Source organism: Eutrigla gurnardus (assembly GCF_963514095.1).
Source record: "Eutrigla gurnardus genome assembly, chromosome: 2".
Lineage (NCBI taxonomy): Eukaryota > Metazoa > Chordata > Actinopteri > Perciformes > Triglidae > Eutrigla > Eutrigla gurnardus.
In genome coordinates, this window is record NC_139916.1 from 25,682,447 (window position 1) to 25,701,741 (window position 19,295).

Here is a 19,295-nt window from a genome sequence, read left to right on the forward strand (position 1 = left end):
GCTATGTTTGTTCATGGTTTAAGACATTAAAAGCTGCTTTCAGCATGTTTAACTCACATTCAAGGATTTATTCCCTCTGTAACTACAACTGTGCTACATTTGAATGTTTTCGTAAGGCTAAATTTATCAGTAGCATTTAGTCACATGTAAGTCTTTGGTAAATGGTAAAATACACAATTGAATTGCCCTCCTGTGATGTTTACTTGTAGGCTGTTAGGACATACAGTACCAAAATCGGCCACAAAAACCCCACCAATATCAAGATTTTAAAAAATCACTGCGACAAAATGAGGCAAAACACCCTCCCGATTTTTTAATATGATTTTAACAAGAATATGATCTTTCAAAAAAAGTAAGTTTGGACCTGATACTTGTTGTCAGTTTTTTGGAATATGACTCTGAAGTTGGGCAAAGATGTGTGTTCCATTTTTGAGCCTTAATATCTGTGAAACTAATAATCTAAGAGAGACCATATTTTGTAGAATGTTTAAGCTAACACCAGAGATAGAGGCAGAAGTGATAGAAGTCTTTTATCTGCAAAAATGGGAGCTCAGCCACTCTTCAAATGTACTACTTAATTTCAACAAGCCACATTTTAAGTACCTACCATACTAGGTTATCATTGAGCTACACCCCTGATATTCCATGTATGGAGGCTATTAGTAACAGATATACTCTGTAAACATTTTGAAGGCCACAGGTGAGATAGTTTTCCAGATATTGCTGTTTAAAAATGGCTTTTCAGAGCATGATGCCAAAAACCGTCTAAACTACCCTTCATTCAATGATGTTTCATGAGAAAACTATTGACAGTAGAGACCTAATATTTTGGATTTGTCCTAATAACAAGTGTGTCTTTGTACTTGAATTTTTTTCAGGACATTCTGAGATGGTCAGGTGGGAAGATTTTCAGAAATTTGATGAAATGACACGGAATGACCCAATTGTCATTTCAGATATCCACCATGGCATTCTTCCTAGGACAAATTATGTCACTTTTGCCATTCATGTGTATTGGGCTTTTAATTTCAGATATCCACAATTACATTCTGGATATCTAGAATGAACATTCTGGATATCTGCAATTGAATTCTTACTAGGAAAAACTCCCATTTCAGATATCTTCAATCCAATTGTTAATTTTTTTTAAAAATGGCGTCCTGTCTACCTGTCAAAAGATATCCACAATACATTTGTGGATATCTGTAATTGTATTGTTCCTAGTCATAATTCTAATTGTAGATATCTGAAATTAGATTTCTACTAGTCATAATACGAATTGTGGATATCCAAAACAACATTTCTACTAGTCACAATGTATTTTGGATATTCAAAATTACATTCTGGATATCTGGAATAGTTTTTCATTTTGGAGATATCTGAAATGAAAATTATGACTAGTAACAATTGGATTGAAGATATCTGAAATGGGAGTTTTTCCTAGTAAGAATTCAATTGCAGATATCCAGAATGTTCATTCTAGATATCCAGAATGTAGACTAATTGTGGATATCTGAAATTGAAAGCCCAATACACATGAATGGCAAATGTGACGTCATTTGTCCTAGGAAGAATGCCATTGTGGATATCTGAAATGTTCTTTATGACTAGGAAGAATTGAATTACAGATATCTGCAATACATATTCAGTCTAGCTATTAAATGTTAAAACGGCTTGCCATAGAAGGCAGGGTACACCCTGGACAGGACGCCAGTCTATCGCAGTGCCGTATTCCCAATCCTTCACAGGTTTTATTCGATAGTCCCAGTCCACACTCCGAAGCAGCAGGGGGCGCTGGTGTAACACGTTAAATATGCACGTGACACAACACGGAACTCACGGGCGTACCCCTGATGCTGAAGACGGCTGTGTTTATGTTTAAGTCAACGTACTGTGAGCAATGATTTTGCAAGAGTTGTTTACCTGATGATTTTCCCGTCGCCGAGGTTCGGGTTTTGAGTGATAATGGCGGCGAACTGGGCCGAGAAGATCTCTGCTTTCTCCCGCAGTCCGTCTCGCTTCCTCTCCGGGACAACAGTTGAGACTTTCCTCGCCGAGTTGCTCCGTGAGCTGCGAGATGACCGAGCCAGTTACAGTGTTAAGGTAAACCAAATAATACGTGAAACCCCATGTTTCATAAAGCTGTCGGTGCGAGTAACAGAGCTAGCCAAAAGCATGTCCCTCAATTGACAGATTTTTAAATGGACTTTGGTATGTTGCCATTTTTGTTCCAGCTTCTTAAAACCTATGGAGGGCTTTCCTTGTCCTCTATTCCTGAACTGAATTACTGTCGGTCTAAATTTCTACCAAATTAGGTCATTGACAGCAGTAACGCAATTAACAAACTTGCCCACGAGCTCCCAAATCATTCAACGAATAAGCTTTATTCATGATTGTATATTTCATTGTGTGTGTGTGTGTGTGTGTGTGTGTGTGTGTGTGTGTGTAATTACCTATATTACGTACTTGATTACCTATATTACGTACTTGGTATGATCTGTGGTGTTGTAATGTAATCCTAACTAGTGTTTCTGTTCTCTTACTGTATTGTCAACACTAATCCTTCCATCTCCTCCCCTCAGGTCCTCCTGTTGTCCCCACTGTGTGATCACCCGACTCTGCTGTGTCCGTCAGACTCGGTGGGCGAGGAGACGGCCCTGGAGCTCATGTCGGTGTTTGACCAGTGCCCTCCCAAGGCTGTCCAGTTTCGCTGTCACCTCCTCCTGGCCCTCACCTCCGTGCTGGTCTGCACCTCCTGCGTGAGCAGCCGCTCCCGTGCATCACAAGACTTCCTGGACCTGCTCCTCCAGATAGCCCAGGACACCAGTGACCTCCACGGTGACGTTGCTCTTCGCTCTTTACGGGCCACGGCCTGCGACTGCCTGCGGGAGATGGAGGCCTGCTCTCCGGGCCTTCTCTCCCAGCGCCTCGAGCTCTTAGGTGGGCTCCGGCAGCGGGAAACCTCCCGGCTCCACCAGGCCTATGCAGGACTCCAGGCTCTGGTGTTGAGAAACGCCGTCTATCAGCTCGCCCAGGAAACAGGAGCTGGTGCTGAGCACCTTAAAGGTCTTTTGGGAGGAAATACATCTGTTGCATGGGAGGCAGAGCTGGACTCAGGCCTGATGGATAATCCAGACTCAGCCGTACTGTCTTCTCTTATCTTGGGACCCATGAGCACGGTGCCAACCCTCCAGACCGGACCTGACTGTAAGGAGTTGCGTTCAGTCCTGTCCTCCCTCCTGGAGGAGTCCTACCTCCTCACTCCTCTGAGTCAGGCTGCACTGCTACTGAGACTGACAGAGGTGGTTGCCATGGTGCCCGGCGTCCCTCCAGCCGTATTCAGAGCTCAGCTGCTGCGACTGCTGGGCACGAGCGAGGTTTGTGTCAATTCAAAATATTCACAAATAATTATACATTTTACCCACTTGTTGGTGTGCACCAGAGCCTTAAACATTCTTTTCCTGAAATGTCTTTTTTGTAGTTTATTTGTGTGACAGTTGCCACAGACACAAAAGTAATTTCTGACAGGATAATAAAATAATAACTAAATATGATACCACTCACATATCGGTATGCTAAATATAAAGCTGATCTTTTAGGTGGATTACATTACCTGTGGACAGTGCCAGGCTCATTGTTTCCTATATTCCCAATATTTATGCTAAGCTAACCGGCTGCTGGCTCCAGCTTCATCTTTGCTGTCCGGATGTGAGCGTGGTCTATAATTAGTCTTCCTTCGCCCCCTCTCAGGTTTGCCTCCTTCACACCACTCTGCTGATGAAGTGTGCGTTCACCGACAGCCTGTTCAGCGCAGAAGACGAAGCTTTCATCCTCCAGCGGCTGGTCGTGCTCTCCCAACACCCGCTGCTGAGTACGCCTGAGAAGCTTTTCTACATGGACAGCATCCTGCACTTCCCTGAGAACCGGCCGATTGGCTGCGGCGATGGCGACGAGGCCCTCCCCGTGCTGCTGACTTCGCGGCTGGCCTCGGCTCTGGTGCCCACCGTGTTCAACGACAGCGCCACCATGCTGGCCCGACTCAACCTGCTGTCTCTGGTCCACCTGGAGGAGGGAGAGGAAGCGGAGGGGGACGGGGGTTTGGCGTACCTCTACGAACACCTCACCTCGCTGCTGCACATCGTGGATCACGGAGGCAGCCGAGAGATTGTTGTTACCTTCTTCAGAGCCACCTTCCTCTTCCTCTTCTACTTCTGCCACGTGGAACGCTACTCCGACGGCCTGATGGAGAAGCTGCGTAAGCTCTACCTCCGCCACACCCACCTGGCACCACACTTCATCAACCTGGCCGACCAGACCCAGGACAGGCTCGCTGAGTCCAGCTGGGCTGTGGGGTTCCTCAAGGCTCTGCAGGGAGTCATCACTGAGACCCCGCTCTCCCAGCTCATTGCGCAAGACCTGACCTGGCACCTCAAGATGCTGGCTCGCTTGGCAGAGGAAGGAGAAATCCCCCAGCACAGCACTCTCTGCTTCCTGTCCAGTGTCATCGCTCCGTCTTCCACCTCGCTGTGCGTGAGCGGAGACTGGCGCCTGGGGAACAGCCTGCTGGGGGTTTGCCGCCGCCTCCTCATCCACCCCAGCCTGGACTCGCTGCTCATCCCTCTGGCCGACGTCCTGCAGCATCTCGCCTGCCGCTATGGAGACACGGACATCCAGGACCACGCCCGCCTCTACTACGCCCTCCTGACCACGCTGTCCAGGGAGAAGCTGGCCGGGGTTTTGGCACAGGGTTCGACCGAGGGAGGGCGGCAGGTCAAGAAGCGAACGCTGTCCTGCATCGTGGCTGAGAGCGAGGGGCTGGTGAGCACGCTATCCATTCGCCAGACGGAGAAATCGATATTCAGGCTAGTCGAGGCCGATTCTGAGCCACAAGAAGAAACACAAACTGATAAAAAAAGGGAGCTAAACCGGAGTGAGACGGAGCCTTGCCCAGGAGACTGGACCACAGCACTGAGGGCATACAGAGCTCAGTTTGACGTCCCAAGCTTCGCCTCAGAAATCCCCCTAAACTACAAGCTGACTCATATCGAAGCCGACGACTCCCGTTTCGACCGGCTCTTCAGCGTCCGCCTCCACTTCAACCTCACGGACGACCACTATGAAGAACTGAGCGACATCAGCGTGCCGTGTCTGTTCAGAGATCGACCGTCGCCCAAGGTCAGGCTGAGACTGAAGCCCAGGCGGCCCTACCCCACCACCCTCCACGCCAGCGCCATCTTCACCACCCAGGACGGCCACTCCTGGCTCACCGTCCTGCCGCATGTCCACGTGGCCTTCCAGCAGGCCTTCAGGCCGATGCCTGCTCCCCCAGCCTGGGGACGAGGCGGCAGACTGAGTGTGTTTGAGTGTTTGTGGGATATATTCAGCTCTGAGAGCGGAGAGGAGCCGGCGGACTGTGCTAGTAGCCTGTTCTGCTGCCAGCTTAAGGAGGCAGCTCTGGTCGCCCTAGTGGAGAAACACTTCCTCCCCTACCTTATATCAGAGCTGTCTGATGAAGAAGAGTTCAAAGTGCTTTTCTTCCTCCCGCCACAGTCTCACGTGCTGCTGAAGATCACGTCGGGAGACCCTGTGCACTTCAACATCGCCACAGACAACTGGCAGCTGCTGCGTCACATTAACTTGTACCTACTGGCAGTAACGCAGGACGACACCAGCAGTTGACTGATGCAGCTTACGGGGTGGTTCTTTTAAAAAAAAACATTTTAAAAAGCGGACTTTTTAAACGTTTAAATGCGTCACAAATTGAAGTTGAAATTAAATTGCTGAAGACAAGTTGACATGAAATAAAGTTGCACTTTAATTGTCTTGATCTGAAAATAAATGTGTAAAATATTTTGTAATTTATTAAACAGATCAGATTAGTCAGTCAAAACAACCTTACTGGTTACCGTCCCATACACAAAACTGTATGAAAGACATCACAGGTACCCTGTAAAGTCACATCCTGCTATTTGTGGTAATGTTGAGCTTCCAAAATACTTTATGATCTCGTCCTTGTTGGGAAGATAACCAACGGAATGTGGGTGAAACAGCTTTGATTAAGCCTCATAACCAGACATTTTAAAACTTGATTTGATAAGTGACCATTCAGACGCTTGCCAGTGTGTCCCAATCTCTTATTTCAGTTTGAAAAAAAAAAAAAGATCCCTCTGGTTGCAACTGTACATTCAACTCAAAATGTTTGAGATTTTGGCCTGTTTTACCCCATGACATCTTATTTCACACCGATGGACAGAAAATGAAGGTGTTTATTTTACTACTTTGTCTATGTGCGGCCGTAGATTTCTCCTAAATTTACCAAAGTAAGCATAAGATAATACCTCCTTTGTATATTTTAAACATTTCAGAAAACAAAAAAAATATTTGAACAATGGGCGATTTCATGGTGATATCTGTTGGTTTAATTAAAACGTGAATTATACAATCCATAACTTAAAAGAAAAGAAAAAGATTTAAAATTCTGTCTGTAAAATAAGTAATAGTAATATGTCGCCAAAATAAAACAGGAATCTTGAAACTGGTCTCATTCATTGTTCGCGTCTCTGTTCCTGAGAGGCATTCACATTCTCACATATTCGATAATATAATGCCACATTTTCATATTTTAAGTAATGAACTGGGGAATTTTCATGGTGATATCAGTTCAAATGTAAGCCTATTTTCCTGTAGCGTCTCTCCTCAGTCCTTCAATCAGAGAGGCCCTTGAAGTTGGGCTCTGTGTACGGTGGTAAGGCGGTCTGCTGGCTGAGAAGTTTGTCCATGATGGCGATCTCTGCGTCTTTCTTCTCCACCTCGGCCACGGGGGTCCAGGACATGTCGTGTTGAAGTTTGAATGCACCGACAAACGCATGAGGGCAGCCAGGACCCCATTCCTTCAGAGGAGAAGACAAATATAGTACATGAGTCAAACTCAACAGAGAGAACATAACTAAATCTGAATCAGTTAAACCCACAATTCCCCACCGGATATATCTTTTTGTTCAAGAACAGAAATTAAGTTGAAAAAGAGCATAATTACCAGAAATTCAAATTTTACATTTTTTTCATGATCAATTGTCATTTCATCTTTTATCTTTTTTTAAATGACCACATCGAGCCTTCTGAATTTTAGCGATTTTCTTTGTCTTAAGTAATATGACAAACAATGTTGGTCAGATTAAAGCAATTTCATAATGACATTTATTGAAGACTAATCAGTAGAAATACAGCAACAGATTAATGATAGACAGCCCTTTTTTTTTAATGATTCCAAATTCTCAAAAGGTTTTAAACAACCCTCTTTCCGGGTCTGGGACTCCCGGACCTGATTGTAACTGTTACCTGGCATTGCATAAATTCCAGGACCAACAGAAACCCGTCCGCTTGGAAAACATGCGTAGATAAAACCACAACCAGTCAAATCCAGCCTAACCTGCCTGTGTTTTGGCCACCTGCTCACTATCAGCTCACTTTGAACTTTGATCACCAAACAATCCAACTGTCACATTATATACAAGCTTGCAGGTGTTTAGTTTAACATTCACAAGTTAATGAAACTCTCCCTCAGGGAAAGTTAAGTAACAGGTTCTTTGCTGGAAAGTTTTAACACTTCATGTCCCTGCAGGGTGGTGCACCATTAAAGAACTAACTATCAACGGTAGTGCATGAATCAGTATAATGAAGACCTTTGGAGAGATGATGGAGAAGTACTTCTGTCCAGATGGCCGCTGGTAGAGGTAATACATGTTGCCTGGCCTTTTCACAATGTTACAGGCGGCATGGTGGAGGTCAGCATCTCTTTTAGCGTCTTCTAAAACCTAGAAAGAGAGAATAAAAATGTGTACATTGGACTAAAACATGTACATGCACGTATGCACCCAAATACTAGGGTGTTGTTATGCTTTACAGTAATATGAGGTGGTTAACTTGCATTATGATCACATGAGCACCCATTATCATTACACATACAGATGTATCACTACAGTATTCATAACACAGCCCGTTCATTGTGTGACGTTACCTTTCTCGCCTGCTCCTGTAAGTATCTGATCTGGTCAGCAATGACGGTCAGTTTGTTACAAGCATTAGCTTTAGTGAAATCGTCTCCCTGAAACAAAAACCATGTTCAGGTACGCCACATCCACAGTAAGGGTGTTTTTCTGAATAACCCTATAGATTGTTTTATTTAAATAAATCCTGGTCCATACCCTCTGTACTTGTGAAGCCAGGGCCACCAGGTCCATGGGGTCTCCCACTCTGGTGGTCTGGTAAGAACTGACCAGCTCGAGGCCGCTGGGGGCGCTGCTGCTCTCCACCAGGGTCACTGTGGCACCACACGTAGAGTTACATCACAAACATGCCATGCATGTTACCAAACCATCAGGACGAAGCATGTTATTGATCATGCAACTATACTGAACTACGCTGCTGTCTCTATCACTGTCACGGTAGCTACGAACTACTTATAAACAAAGATGTGTACATATAAAGCACAGTAATGCAATATAACGACTATAATAACATTAACACAAAAGTCTTCATGGTAATGAAGTAATTTGTACTTGAAATGGTTTACCGTGCCCTGAGCTAGTAGCTCATTTTAAACCCATATAACCAAGTTAACGACGGCGAGACAAAATTAACTTCTTCAAGACGCTGCAAAGGTTTGCAGCAAGTCAGTAAGTTTCTGTTACCTTTGGTGGTTTTGTCGGGCTGGTTTGGGAGGCTGACCGTCCTGTCCATGTTGTCTTCTTTCAGGTTTTACTACAGACTCTTCTAGTAAGTGTTTCTTTGATAAACTGTAACCTCCCTGGCCACCGGCTGGTTTTGTAACTACCTAATACCAAAAATACTATCAACGAAACCAGAGGCTTCTTTGGGTCCTAAATCTCCGCCCCATTTGCCGATAGTAGTCCTAATGTGTGCCTGTATACAACAACTGAAACAAAAATAGTTAGCCTATACGAGCTTGTTTATTGTTATTAATTCATTTTTTGACATGAAACCTTAATATAAATGGTTATTAAATCATTCCATCTAGTGGTGAAATTGTATTTTGTATTCAGACGAATAGTGCTCTCTAGCGCCTTGCTGTGTGTGTGTGTGTGTAATTAGTGCTGTCAAAATTAACGCGTTAATCTTTGCGTTAATTATGAATTATTTAACGCGTTATGTTTTTTTAACGAAATAAATCTTTTTGTTTTTTTCAATAAATCTTTATTGACAGAAATATAATCAATACAAAGGCAGTTGTTATTAATGTACTTTCAAACAAACAATTGAAAAACAGCCAGGGGGTAGGCTATTAAATAAATAGAGAGAATAAAGAGCACAAATCATATGTTTTCATAGCTTTCTTATTATTCGAGTCACAGATACTTTGCATGTACTGTTCCGTTTCCCTTTGGAATGCCAGAAACGGTTTAGAGTGACTAAATTTAGCTTTGTGTATGTGATATTTCCCTAATATTATTATCAAGTTTATGACATACAGTTCTTTCTGTTTCTTACTTTTGACATCGTGGACACCAAAAAGTACATTGTTCCAATCTAAAGAAAAATCTGAGTCAATCTTCAATGTGATGTAACGCATTACTTCTTTCCGGTAGGTGGCAGTAGAGTTACAGTTCAGTTTCAGGCTCAGACTCACACAGAGAACAATTCACACATAAATCTTTCTTGTTCACACATAAACAAATAATGTTTGGCAGGGTAATATCTATGAATGAGTCTGTAAGACACTTCTCTCACTTTATTTGTAATTAGGTATTTGTATGGAAGGTTCCATATTTGGATCCAGTTCAGTCCATGAACAATATTAGACCAGTACTGAACAACAGATGGAGTCGTGGTAATATCAGTTTGAAATAGTGATCTTATTAGATAATTCCTTTTTTTAGTTTTAACAGAAAAACACATATGCCCCACTGGTGTTAATATGGGATCTAAAGGAGGACAAACTGGTTTACTATTTTGAAAATAAAATCACTTTTTTAAACACTTTTTGTTGTTATTTCTTTTACCGAAATGCAACGCAAAATGCGCAGAGAGAAAGCTGTGCTCCTGCCAAATTACAACTTACAATAAAATGCCACAAAAAAACTTAAGGAAACTGAACAGAAAATAATCAAACAATTCTTTTTTAAACAAATGTGTTTATTGATATTTCAAGCTTACACACTTAAACACACAGAATTTTCCTTATTAAAAGCTTTACATTCTTTTGTTCCATAACGGAGTGAAGGATAAAAAAAAACAAAAAAAACCAGCATGAACAGAGAACCTGTTGGCAAGGTGGTTCCTTATTCTTATGACAGTGTCAAATATCCCAAAATTTAAATAAATGATCAGATAAATAGCAATGATTTAATAATTATGTATAAATGAGGTTGAGTAGAATTACCATGGTGGTTGATACTTATGAAATAAAGACATACCAAAAGCAGAAACACACCCTCTTGCTCTCGAAAGTCCAGGCCTGTAGATGGCAATATAATGCTGAATCAACTAAGTGTCCTGTAATGTTAGCCCAAAGTTCTGTAAAGATAGTGTTATTTGTTTTCTTGTGTTCTGTCTCTAATTTCTTAATTTGTTCTTCTAATAATCTTTGATCTTTTTCACGTTCCTTTTTTAATTTAGAGGATAATGATGTAATTTTGCCCCTCAACACTGCTTTCGGCGTGTCCCACAAGATGGAAGGGGAGACTTCGTTATTATCGTTTGTGTCTAAAAAAAATTTAATTTGTTTTTTATATCTTGTACCACCTCCAGGTTATTTAAGAGTGACACATTTAGTCTCCATAATTTTCGAGTCTTGTTCTGATCCGTACATAATGACATGACCACTGGACCATGATCCGAAAGAGTTTGGGGTTCAATGTGGCATTCATCCACTCTATGAGCTTCTCATTTTGAAATACAGAAGTAATCTATTCTTGAGTGACTCTTATGGACTCTCGAAAAGTGAGTGTAGTCCCTGGTCTTGGGGTTTTTTGCACGCCAGATGTCAACCAGACCAAGCTCATCTAGCATATTGCATACTGCTTTGGATTTGGATATTTGATATTTTTGTTCGAATGGAAATTTATCTATGCATTTATTTATCACACAATTAAATCGCCCCCTAATATTATTATTCCTTTTGAGTTCCCTGCCAAGAGTTGGGCCACCTCCCAGAACCCTGGGTCGTCCTTGTTGGGTGCATAGATATTCATAATTGTCAACACAACTTCTCCAATGTACCTTTGACTATGATCCAGCGACCTTTCTTGTCCCGAAGACAAAACATAAGGATTTATGTCAGAGAATCGTTACTCCCCTTTTCTTATGATTTTCATATGATGCGCTAAATGCCTGCCCCACCCATCCCCCTTTTACCTTAGCATGTTCTTCCTCATTTAAATGGGTTTCTTGCACTAACCCTACTGAACAGTCCAACCTTTTTAATTGTGCCATTATTTTTTTCCTCTTTATAGGGTGATTTAGACCGTTTACATTGTAACTAACACATTTCAGAGTGGTCATATTCTACTATGTGAAAAAAGTAACATAATTCACCATTTCTCTCTCTCTCTCTTAACTGTCTTGCTTTACCACCATAAATAATGTTCAGAGTCACCTTGCCATAAAACAGAGAACATATGAAACTCCAAAACCAACCGGTAAATTGGTAGAACTTCCCATAAAACCGTGGGTTACCCTCATTAAAGAGACATATGGTTAACAGACCATGTATAACCCACCCCTGATGTAAACCTAGTCTGGGCAGGGAGACTAGACTCCCTGGGAGGGGTACACAAAAAGTGTGAGCAGCAGTCCACACAATGTCCAAATTCTGCTGCATTGTGCCCAAATCAATCCGTGATAAATTTAAAAGATAATGGGGAAAGGGAAAAAAGGAAACAAAAGAAAGAACAAAGGGAAAACCCCAACATAACTACTTGCTCGAACTCTTGAATTTAATTTTGTCAAGCCTGTAAACATTTAGAGTTTAAGTATGCTTAATACTAAGCTGACACTACCTTATCTAATGATCTTTTATGCAAAAGAGGAAAATAAAGGATCTACTTTCTTATTGTCAAACCTTTCAATGTCGATGTACATCATTTATGGTAGACCTAGTTTCTTTCTAAGTCAGTGTGAGTCTCTCTTTTCCCTGTCCACCTTGCATCAGTGGTCTGTGTGTAGTGTCGCTCTCTCTTCACTGTCCCACTCATCTACGTTTGCTCCCGTTCCTGTTTCCTATGGAGATAGTTGGGTCTCTGTCGATTCCATGATGATCTGCACTGTTCATGATGGTCTTGATTTCCTTTGGAGTCAGCATCAGTCCCTTCTTCCCCTGTCTGCCCTGGGTCTGCCATCTGTCCTGTAGTAGCTCTGTCTCCAGGAGGTCCCGTTCATCCATGTCTATTTCCACCCCTAACTCCTGCAGAGTTGGTTGAGCTTCACAAAGAGAGGGGAAGGTTTTCACTCCGTTGTCCAAAAATACCCTTAGCTGTGCTGGATAAGGTGCTTGAGCTCTGATGTTGCGTTCCCTGAGTCATTTAATGACTTTGCGACTTTCTTTTTCTCAGGACATCCGGGGAGTAGTCTTGGTCGAAATAAACTTGTTTCCCCTGAAATTCCACATCTCGCTGGGTCCAGGCTTGTTGAAGCACCACTTGTTTGACCCTAAAGTCCAAAAAACGCACTATTATTGATCTCGGCGGCGCTGTTGGCTTCGGCATTATGGCCCTGTGAGCCCTCTCCAGGCAGATGTTCATGTCTTCCTGCAGTTTCAGAGTTGACTTAAAGAGATTAGTTATGAACGGACTCATCTCTTTACCCTCTGCGTCTTCAGGTATTTCATACACTCTGATGTTGTTTCTGCGGAGCCTGTTTTCCAAGTCATCTTGTCTGGCCGTTAACTTTGCATCTTTACTCAGCAGGTAAGCTAGCGCTCTTTCTTGCCGTAAGCCACGGTCTTCGGTGTTACTCACTCTGGTTTCTGTAGCGGTCAGCCTCTCCTCAAGTGTGTCCATCCGCTGCTTAATTTCGGCCATTGACGTCTCCATTCTTGTCTGGGAATCTTGAATCTGTCGTTGTGCCTCTCCGGACTCTTGTCTGAATTTTCGGAGCTCATTTAGCATTAGTTGTTCAGCCCCCTGCTCACTGTTGGTTAAGTTAATCAAAGAATTTTACATGCAAAAAATACGTCTGTGCTCCTTGTCATATACAGAAGACAATGAACAATTAAATTCAAATACACAAAATGAACATTCATGAAACAATGTAATGTAAAAGTAGAAAAACTTACTCTGAACCTTGATAACCACTTACCTGCCTGCTGACTCACCTGCTTAAGAAATTCCTACAGTTAAAATTGTGTGTGTGTGTTTGTTTGTGATACCTCGAACCATGAATATGACACTATACACTGTCTTTGTCTTTGGTCAGTGGACTCTTGTCACTGGTCACCATGACAAGATGAGTAGTAGAGGTCCTTCCAAGCGTTGGAGTGAATTCACTCGTATTACGTGAACTCGTAGGTTTCCAGTGATAAATCAAAGATGAGTAGTAGAGGTCCTTCCTTGTCATAACTTGTTACAGAAGAAAACTTACTCAGATGTGTTTACTTCCATTTTTGAGCCTTAATATCTGTGAAACTAATCATCTGAGAGAAACCATATTTTGTAGAATGTTTAAGCTAACACCAGAGATAGAGGCAGAAGTGATAGAAGTCTTTTATCTGCAAAAATGGGAGCTCAGCCACTCTTCAAATGTAATACTTTATTTCAACAAGCCACATTTTAAGTACCTACCATACTAGGTTATCATTGAGCTACACCCCTGATATTTCATGTCTGGAGGCTATTAGTAACAGATATACACTGTAGAAATTTTGAAGGCCACAGGTGAGATAGTTTTCCAGATATTGCTGTTTAAAAATGGCTTTTCAGAGCATGATGCCAAAAACCGTCTAAACTACCTTTCATTCAATGATGTTTCATGAGAAAACTGTTGACAGTAGAGACCTAATATTTTGGATTTGTCTTAATAACAAGTGTGTCTTTGTACTTGAATTTTTTCAGGACATTCTGAGATGGTCAGGTGGGAGGCATTTGATGAAATGACACGGAATGACCCATATGGCCCTGCCAAGAGTATCTACTGGCCAAGAAGAGATGACATGTGTAATGTCCCACTGCAGCATAGAATTGCAAGGATTGGCATTCCCTCTACAGAAACTGAGCGCATGTATGCCATCAGAAAAGATGAGCACAACAGAGCAGAGATGTACATTAGACAATTTGACTGCCAAATGAATGAATGTGACTAAGGACTTGGATCTAAAAGATGAAAAAATGTGTGATCCCTGTGAGCAAAGAGACAAACTGTTATTCAATATCAAATTTTGGAGACTTTTATACTGTAATGTAAAATCTTTACGCTCAAATTAAGATTATTATTTGATTAAATTGTGTAATCTGTGTGTATGTTAAAGTATGGCAAAATGTACAGTCTTCAATATTATGCTATCATGTTTGTTCATGGTTTAAGACATTAAAACCAGCTTTCAGCATTCAACTCACATTCAAGGATTTATTGCCTCTGTAACTACAACTGTGCTACATTTTAATGTTTTCGTAAGGCTAAATTTATCAGTAGCATTTAGTCACATGTAAGTCTTTGGTAAATGGTAAAAAACACAATTGAATTGCCCTGCTGTTAGGGGTGGGAAAAAAAATAGATATTGCAATATATTGTTGTGCTCTCTGTCGCAATAAATTAATCGATACACTGACGGTATATCGATATTTTGGGTCTACGGGTTTTTTTAGACTCCCGTCGGTGCGTCTAAGAGTTTACGGTTCTCCGGAGCAGATCCGCGGGGGCCGCCCGCTGCCCGGTCTGATTGCCTATTTACGGACAGGATTCCGAGCGTTTAGAGGCTCACGGGCTCTGGCATCGGGTACCCCGAGGCGGAGGAGGAGGGTCAGCCGACGTGACCCGCCGGCTCCCCGCCGGCGCTGCCCTCGTTTCCCCCGCTAGAGCAGCACCGGTTCAAAAATGAGCGTCATGCGCGAATGAAGCGAATAATCCAAAATGATCAAGCGGCGCGCGTCTCACGCGATTGTATTCGCGTCTATCGCGTCCGGTGTGAACGCTGCATAAGCGTGGCCGTGTGCTGGCCGGTGCTGTGCTTCAAGCGCTTTTCACACAGCATTGAGGGCATGAGGACCCACTTTTCGGCCGGGCTCGATTGCCTATTTACGGGCAGGATTCCGGGCGGCGCGTGTTTACCGTCCGCCGGAGGGTCCGCATGTGTGGATCTGCGGAGCCGTGTGCTGCCCGGTGTTGCTGTTAGCTCCAAGCGGTTTGAGGCCCGACTTCCCAGGTACTGGATGGGTGAACATAACTCTGCACATAATTTGCATACTGAAATGTGCCCAATATTTCATTTAATTCTGATGTTATTCTTATCTTGTTTAGCTATTGTTAAACTAAAACGGGCCCAAGTTTACATAAAACAAGTTGCTACTGACTTTTCAGTATCAGAAAGCACTGTCCTGGTTTACATAAGACATGTTATTAATGTTCATGCACTTTAATGTGTCCAGCTGGACAGTGTTTATTCATTTGTACATTGTACAAAGTTTTGGAATTTATTTTTTATGCATATTTTTTTCTTTTTCAGTCACATATCGTGATATATCGTTGATGAAATTTCTTGCAATATATTGAATATCGCAGATATCGTGTATCGTGATATTATCGTTATCGTGGGCCAAATATCGTCACAGTATCGAATCGTGAGTTACCCGTATCGTCCCACCCCTATGTGATATAGTAGACTAGTAGGACATGCAGTACCAAAAACGGCCACAAAAATATGGGGTCAGTTCAGTCTTATTAAAGTGATGGTTCGGAGTGAAATGGACCCTAGGTAATTTCCACCAAGACATCCAGCCAAACACCCCTCGGAAGCATTTTAGCGATGGTCAGCAGTGGTCAAGATAGGGCGATCAGCCGAACGGCTTCGTAATAGCCGATTTGTTATAAATGCTTGTCGACCTGATAATATAAGCATTTATTAAAAAAAAATCGAAATCGGAATCTTTTCATACTCTTGCGTGAAACTTGCGTCATGGAAACAGCTGGGTATACGCCGACTGCCATTAAACACCAACGAAGAAGAAGCTGTGTAAACACGGTCTACGCAAACAGCGTAGCTTTAGCAGTAGAAGCTATCAGGCAAGTGTTCATTTAAATACACTCCTGATGTACTTACAAACTTTAAAATGCCTCGTTTTGTGAGTACAGACCCTATCTGTACTACTGCAGAAGTTTGGTAACATTCCATGCATTATTAGTGGGGAAATTTACGACATAACTGTAAGTACCATCGCGCTATTACGGAGCCGTTCGGCTGATCGCCCTATCTTGACCACTGCTGACCATCGCTAAAATGCTTCCGAGGGGTGTTTGGCTGGATGTCTTGGTGGAAATTACCTAGGGTCCATTTCACTCCGAACCATCACTTTAATAATGAATGCACAGAGAAGGATTCACAAATGTATTTTGTGATTTATATATAAATGACTCTCTTCTCACAAATACATTTAGTTTTAAATAAATAATTTTCATCAAAAATGTATTTGTATGTTGTTACATTTATATACATTTACACTAACATTTAGGTAACAATACAATAAGTACATTTGTCAAAAGAAGGTAACAAAAAAACCACAACGTATCATTGCCGATACAGGGCTCAACAATAAGGATTGCCTGACGTCCCGGGGGAAGTAAAACGCCATGTCGGGCAAGTAACTATGACAACCCGCTTGCCCGTTCGGCCAAGTGGAGGACTCGAAGCAAAAAAAAAAAAAAAAAACGATCATCATCGATAAAGTTATGATGTTGCCCCCTCCCCTTGCCCTCGTAGGATAATGCTTGTAATGCTTGGCGTACTATTTGATTTTTTTTAAATGTGGTTTTGGCCTTTAAATGAGATTCGATCTCGAGTTTCGCGGCGGGACCGCTACCTAGTAGCGTAGCAGCCTTTCAGTCGAAATGTTGTGGAAGCTGCTTTACATAAGCATTGAGGGGCCAGCAGTTGCCAACTACAATGCAGAACGTGTTGTAGGACGATGGCTGTCAGCAGGTCAGAGAGCACGTCGGGTGTGAGGGGATCATTTATTTATTTTTGTGCCAAAGTTTGAGAGGCCAAGATTAAAATATGAGATAAAACCGCAAAAAAAAAAAATACCAATGTTCCAACAATGTTCCAACAATGTCAGAATTATTCATACATTGTAAATAAAGATCAAATATAACAATTTACCTGAATCTTTGTCGTTATTTGATAACCACTAATAAAAAAAACTATTTATATTTGGGGCCAGTGAAAATTTACTTCGGGCAAGTAGAATTCAGACCCACTGGCCCGACCGGGCAAGTGGAAAAAAACCTTAGCGTTGAGCCCTGCGATAAAGTAAGAGCTAAAAATAGAACAAGTGTTAGGTCCTCATCTGAGTAAAGTAGTACCTTGAGAGCAACATATACAAACTGTTAAACTTGAATTTACAAGACGCTTTTCATTTGTGAACTTGTTTGCATTTGTTCGTGAACTGGTCTGTATTTCTTTGTGGATTTTTGAGACTCTCCTGACATGGCTGGATTCACAAATGCATGTTTTTCAACGAGGAACTCTCTGTAGCCAATCAGATGCCTCCCTCGTTTTCAGCCAATCACATGACTGCATTCCCACGAGGGGTACCTCACCATGGCCAGAGCACAGCTTTTTCTCTGCGCATTTTGCGTTGCTTTTCGGTAAAAGGAATAAGAACAAAAAGTATTTTAAAAAGTGATTTTATTCTCTCTTTAGCCAACGTTAGCTTGTTTGTAGCTAGCTAAATCCATTAGCTAGCTAACGTTAGATAGCTCTTATAGTCAGCACTTTGAAAACCAATGTAGTAAGCAATTTACCTATTAGTGATTATGGTTTACTTGTAACTTATGCATGCATTAACAACAGGTAAGCTTTAGCAAGCAAATGACCGATACGGTTATGTTTTCTGATGTCATTATGCTAGCTAATAGGGATGTCCCGATCCAGCTTTTTGCACTTCCGATCCGATACCGATATTGTAGCTTTTAGTATCGGCCGATACCGATACCGATACCGGCCGATCCAAGCATGTATTAAAGATTAAAGATATTTACTTATTTTGTTGTCAGACTCATGTTGAAAAGGGTTTCACTCTTAAGAACAACTAGCCAACTTAATTAGGTTAGTTTGAATAATCCACAATGGTTGGTAATGAGAAGCTGACCTGTTTATTCTTAACAGGGTTAAATAAACACAAAATAGACTAAATAATAAATAGTCAATCTTACCGCTTTACCATTTCGAATACTTGTAACTGTCGAGTAACAACGTTATTCATTTCGATCATAGAAACAAACGTTAGCAGCATAGACGTCGGAACTAGGGGTGCAGGGGGTGTGGCCGTCCCATCAGCCTCCGCGTGGCATCAGAGCGCTCTTTCCCAGCCTGGCTGCGCAACACTAGGAAGCAGGAAAGACTTACGCATTACGCTAATCATAACTCTACACTATGTTAATTAATCGCTGTTGTTAGCAGGCTCCATGAGCTGGACACCGACTCACGGAGCGGCTCCCGGTCGGTCAGAGCGCAGCCAACCCCGGCAGTCACCGAGGATCAACAGCTGAGTGGCGGCGGCGAAGAGGCGGAGGCTCCGCTTTTATGTCCGCGTCATAACGCTTTTGGTGCGTGTTTAAAACCGTGGGTTTACTTCAAAACGCGAGCGTCAGAAGCTGTCAGAGCGTTTATGAACAGTGTTTTAGAGCTCCCCCTAAATGTCTCAAAGCTTGACTTTATTGTGGCAAGTACTGCACTCCGCCTCTTCGTCTTTTAGGGTAAAATAATCCCACACAGCTGACATTTTTTTTTAATTTTATTTTTTTTTATTTCTATTTCGGGCATGTCCGTTAAATCATCATCACACATCTTTGTTCACATAGTAAAATACACATGGCCGAAAGGGAAAGCGGGAGAAGCCAAGGCTTATCTAGTCCCGCCCCCGTTACCCACAGGATAAAAGCGTCATCATAATCTTTTCTTATCATTGCATTTTCCACTTGACATAACTTTTCCTTTTTCTAGTGACATTTGACATAACATGTTACAGCAGTAGGTGGTACAGAGAGCTGTAGTCCAGTGCATACAGATTACGTGTGTGTCTGCACACGTGTCCGTATTAGTTCATCATGAGTGAGCAGCAGTCTCATCA

At 42.3% G+C, this 19,295-nt stretch overlaps 3 protein-coding genes across 3 annotated transcripts in view; 2 read left to right on the forward strand and 1 right to left on the reverse strand.

Moving 5' to 3' along the window:
• Window positions 1–19,295, forward strand: part of efcc1 (EF-hand and coiled-coil domain containing 1) — a 303,999-nt gene that overhangs the window by 50,827 nt on the left and 233,877 nt on the right. The gene's annotated exons all lie outside the window — the stretch shown is intronic.
• On the forward strand, window positions 1,836–6,535 carry ap5b1 (adaptor related protein complex 5 subunit beta 1). The gene is made up of 3 exons (XM_084029189.1): window positions 1,836–2,103; window positions 2,583–3,377; window positions 3,751–6,535. The coding sequence occupies exons 1-3, from the start codon at window positions 1,966–1,968 to the stop codon at window positions 5,677–5,679; spliced, it is 2,862 nt and encodes a 953-aa protein (XP_083885315.1). The 5' UTR covers window positions 1,836–1,965; the 3' UTR covers window positions 5,680–6,535.
• On the reverse strand, window positions 6,557–8,843 carry cUnh1orf50 (chromosome Un C1orf50 homolog). The gene is made up of 5 exons (XM_084029233.1): window positions 8,691–8,843; window positions 8,205–8,320; window positions 8,018–8,104; window positions 7,683–7,814; window positions 6,557–6,890 (listed from the first exon to the last, which is right to left on the reverse strand). Exons 1-5 carry the CDS (start codon window positions 8,737–8,739, stop codon window positions 6,705–6,707), a joined length of 570 nt encoding a protein of 189 aa, XP_083885359.1. The 5' UTR covers window positions 8,740–8,843; the 3' UTR covers window positions 6,557–6,704.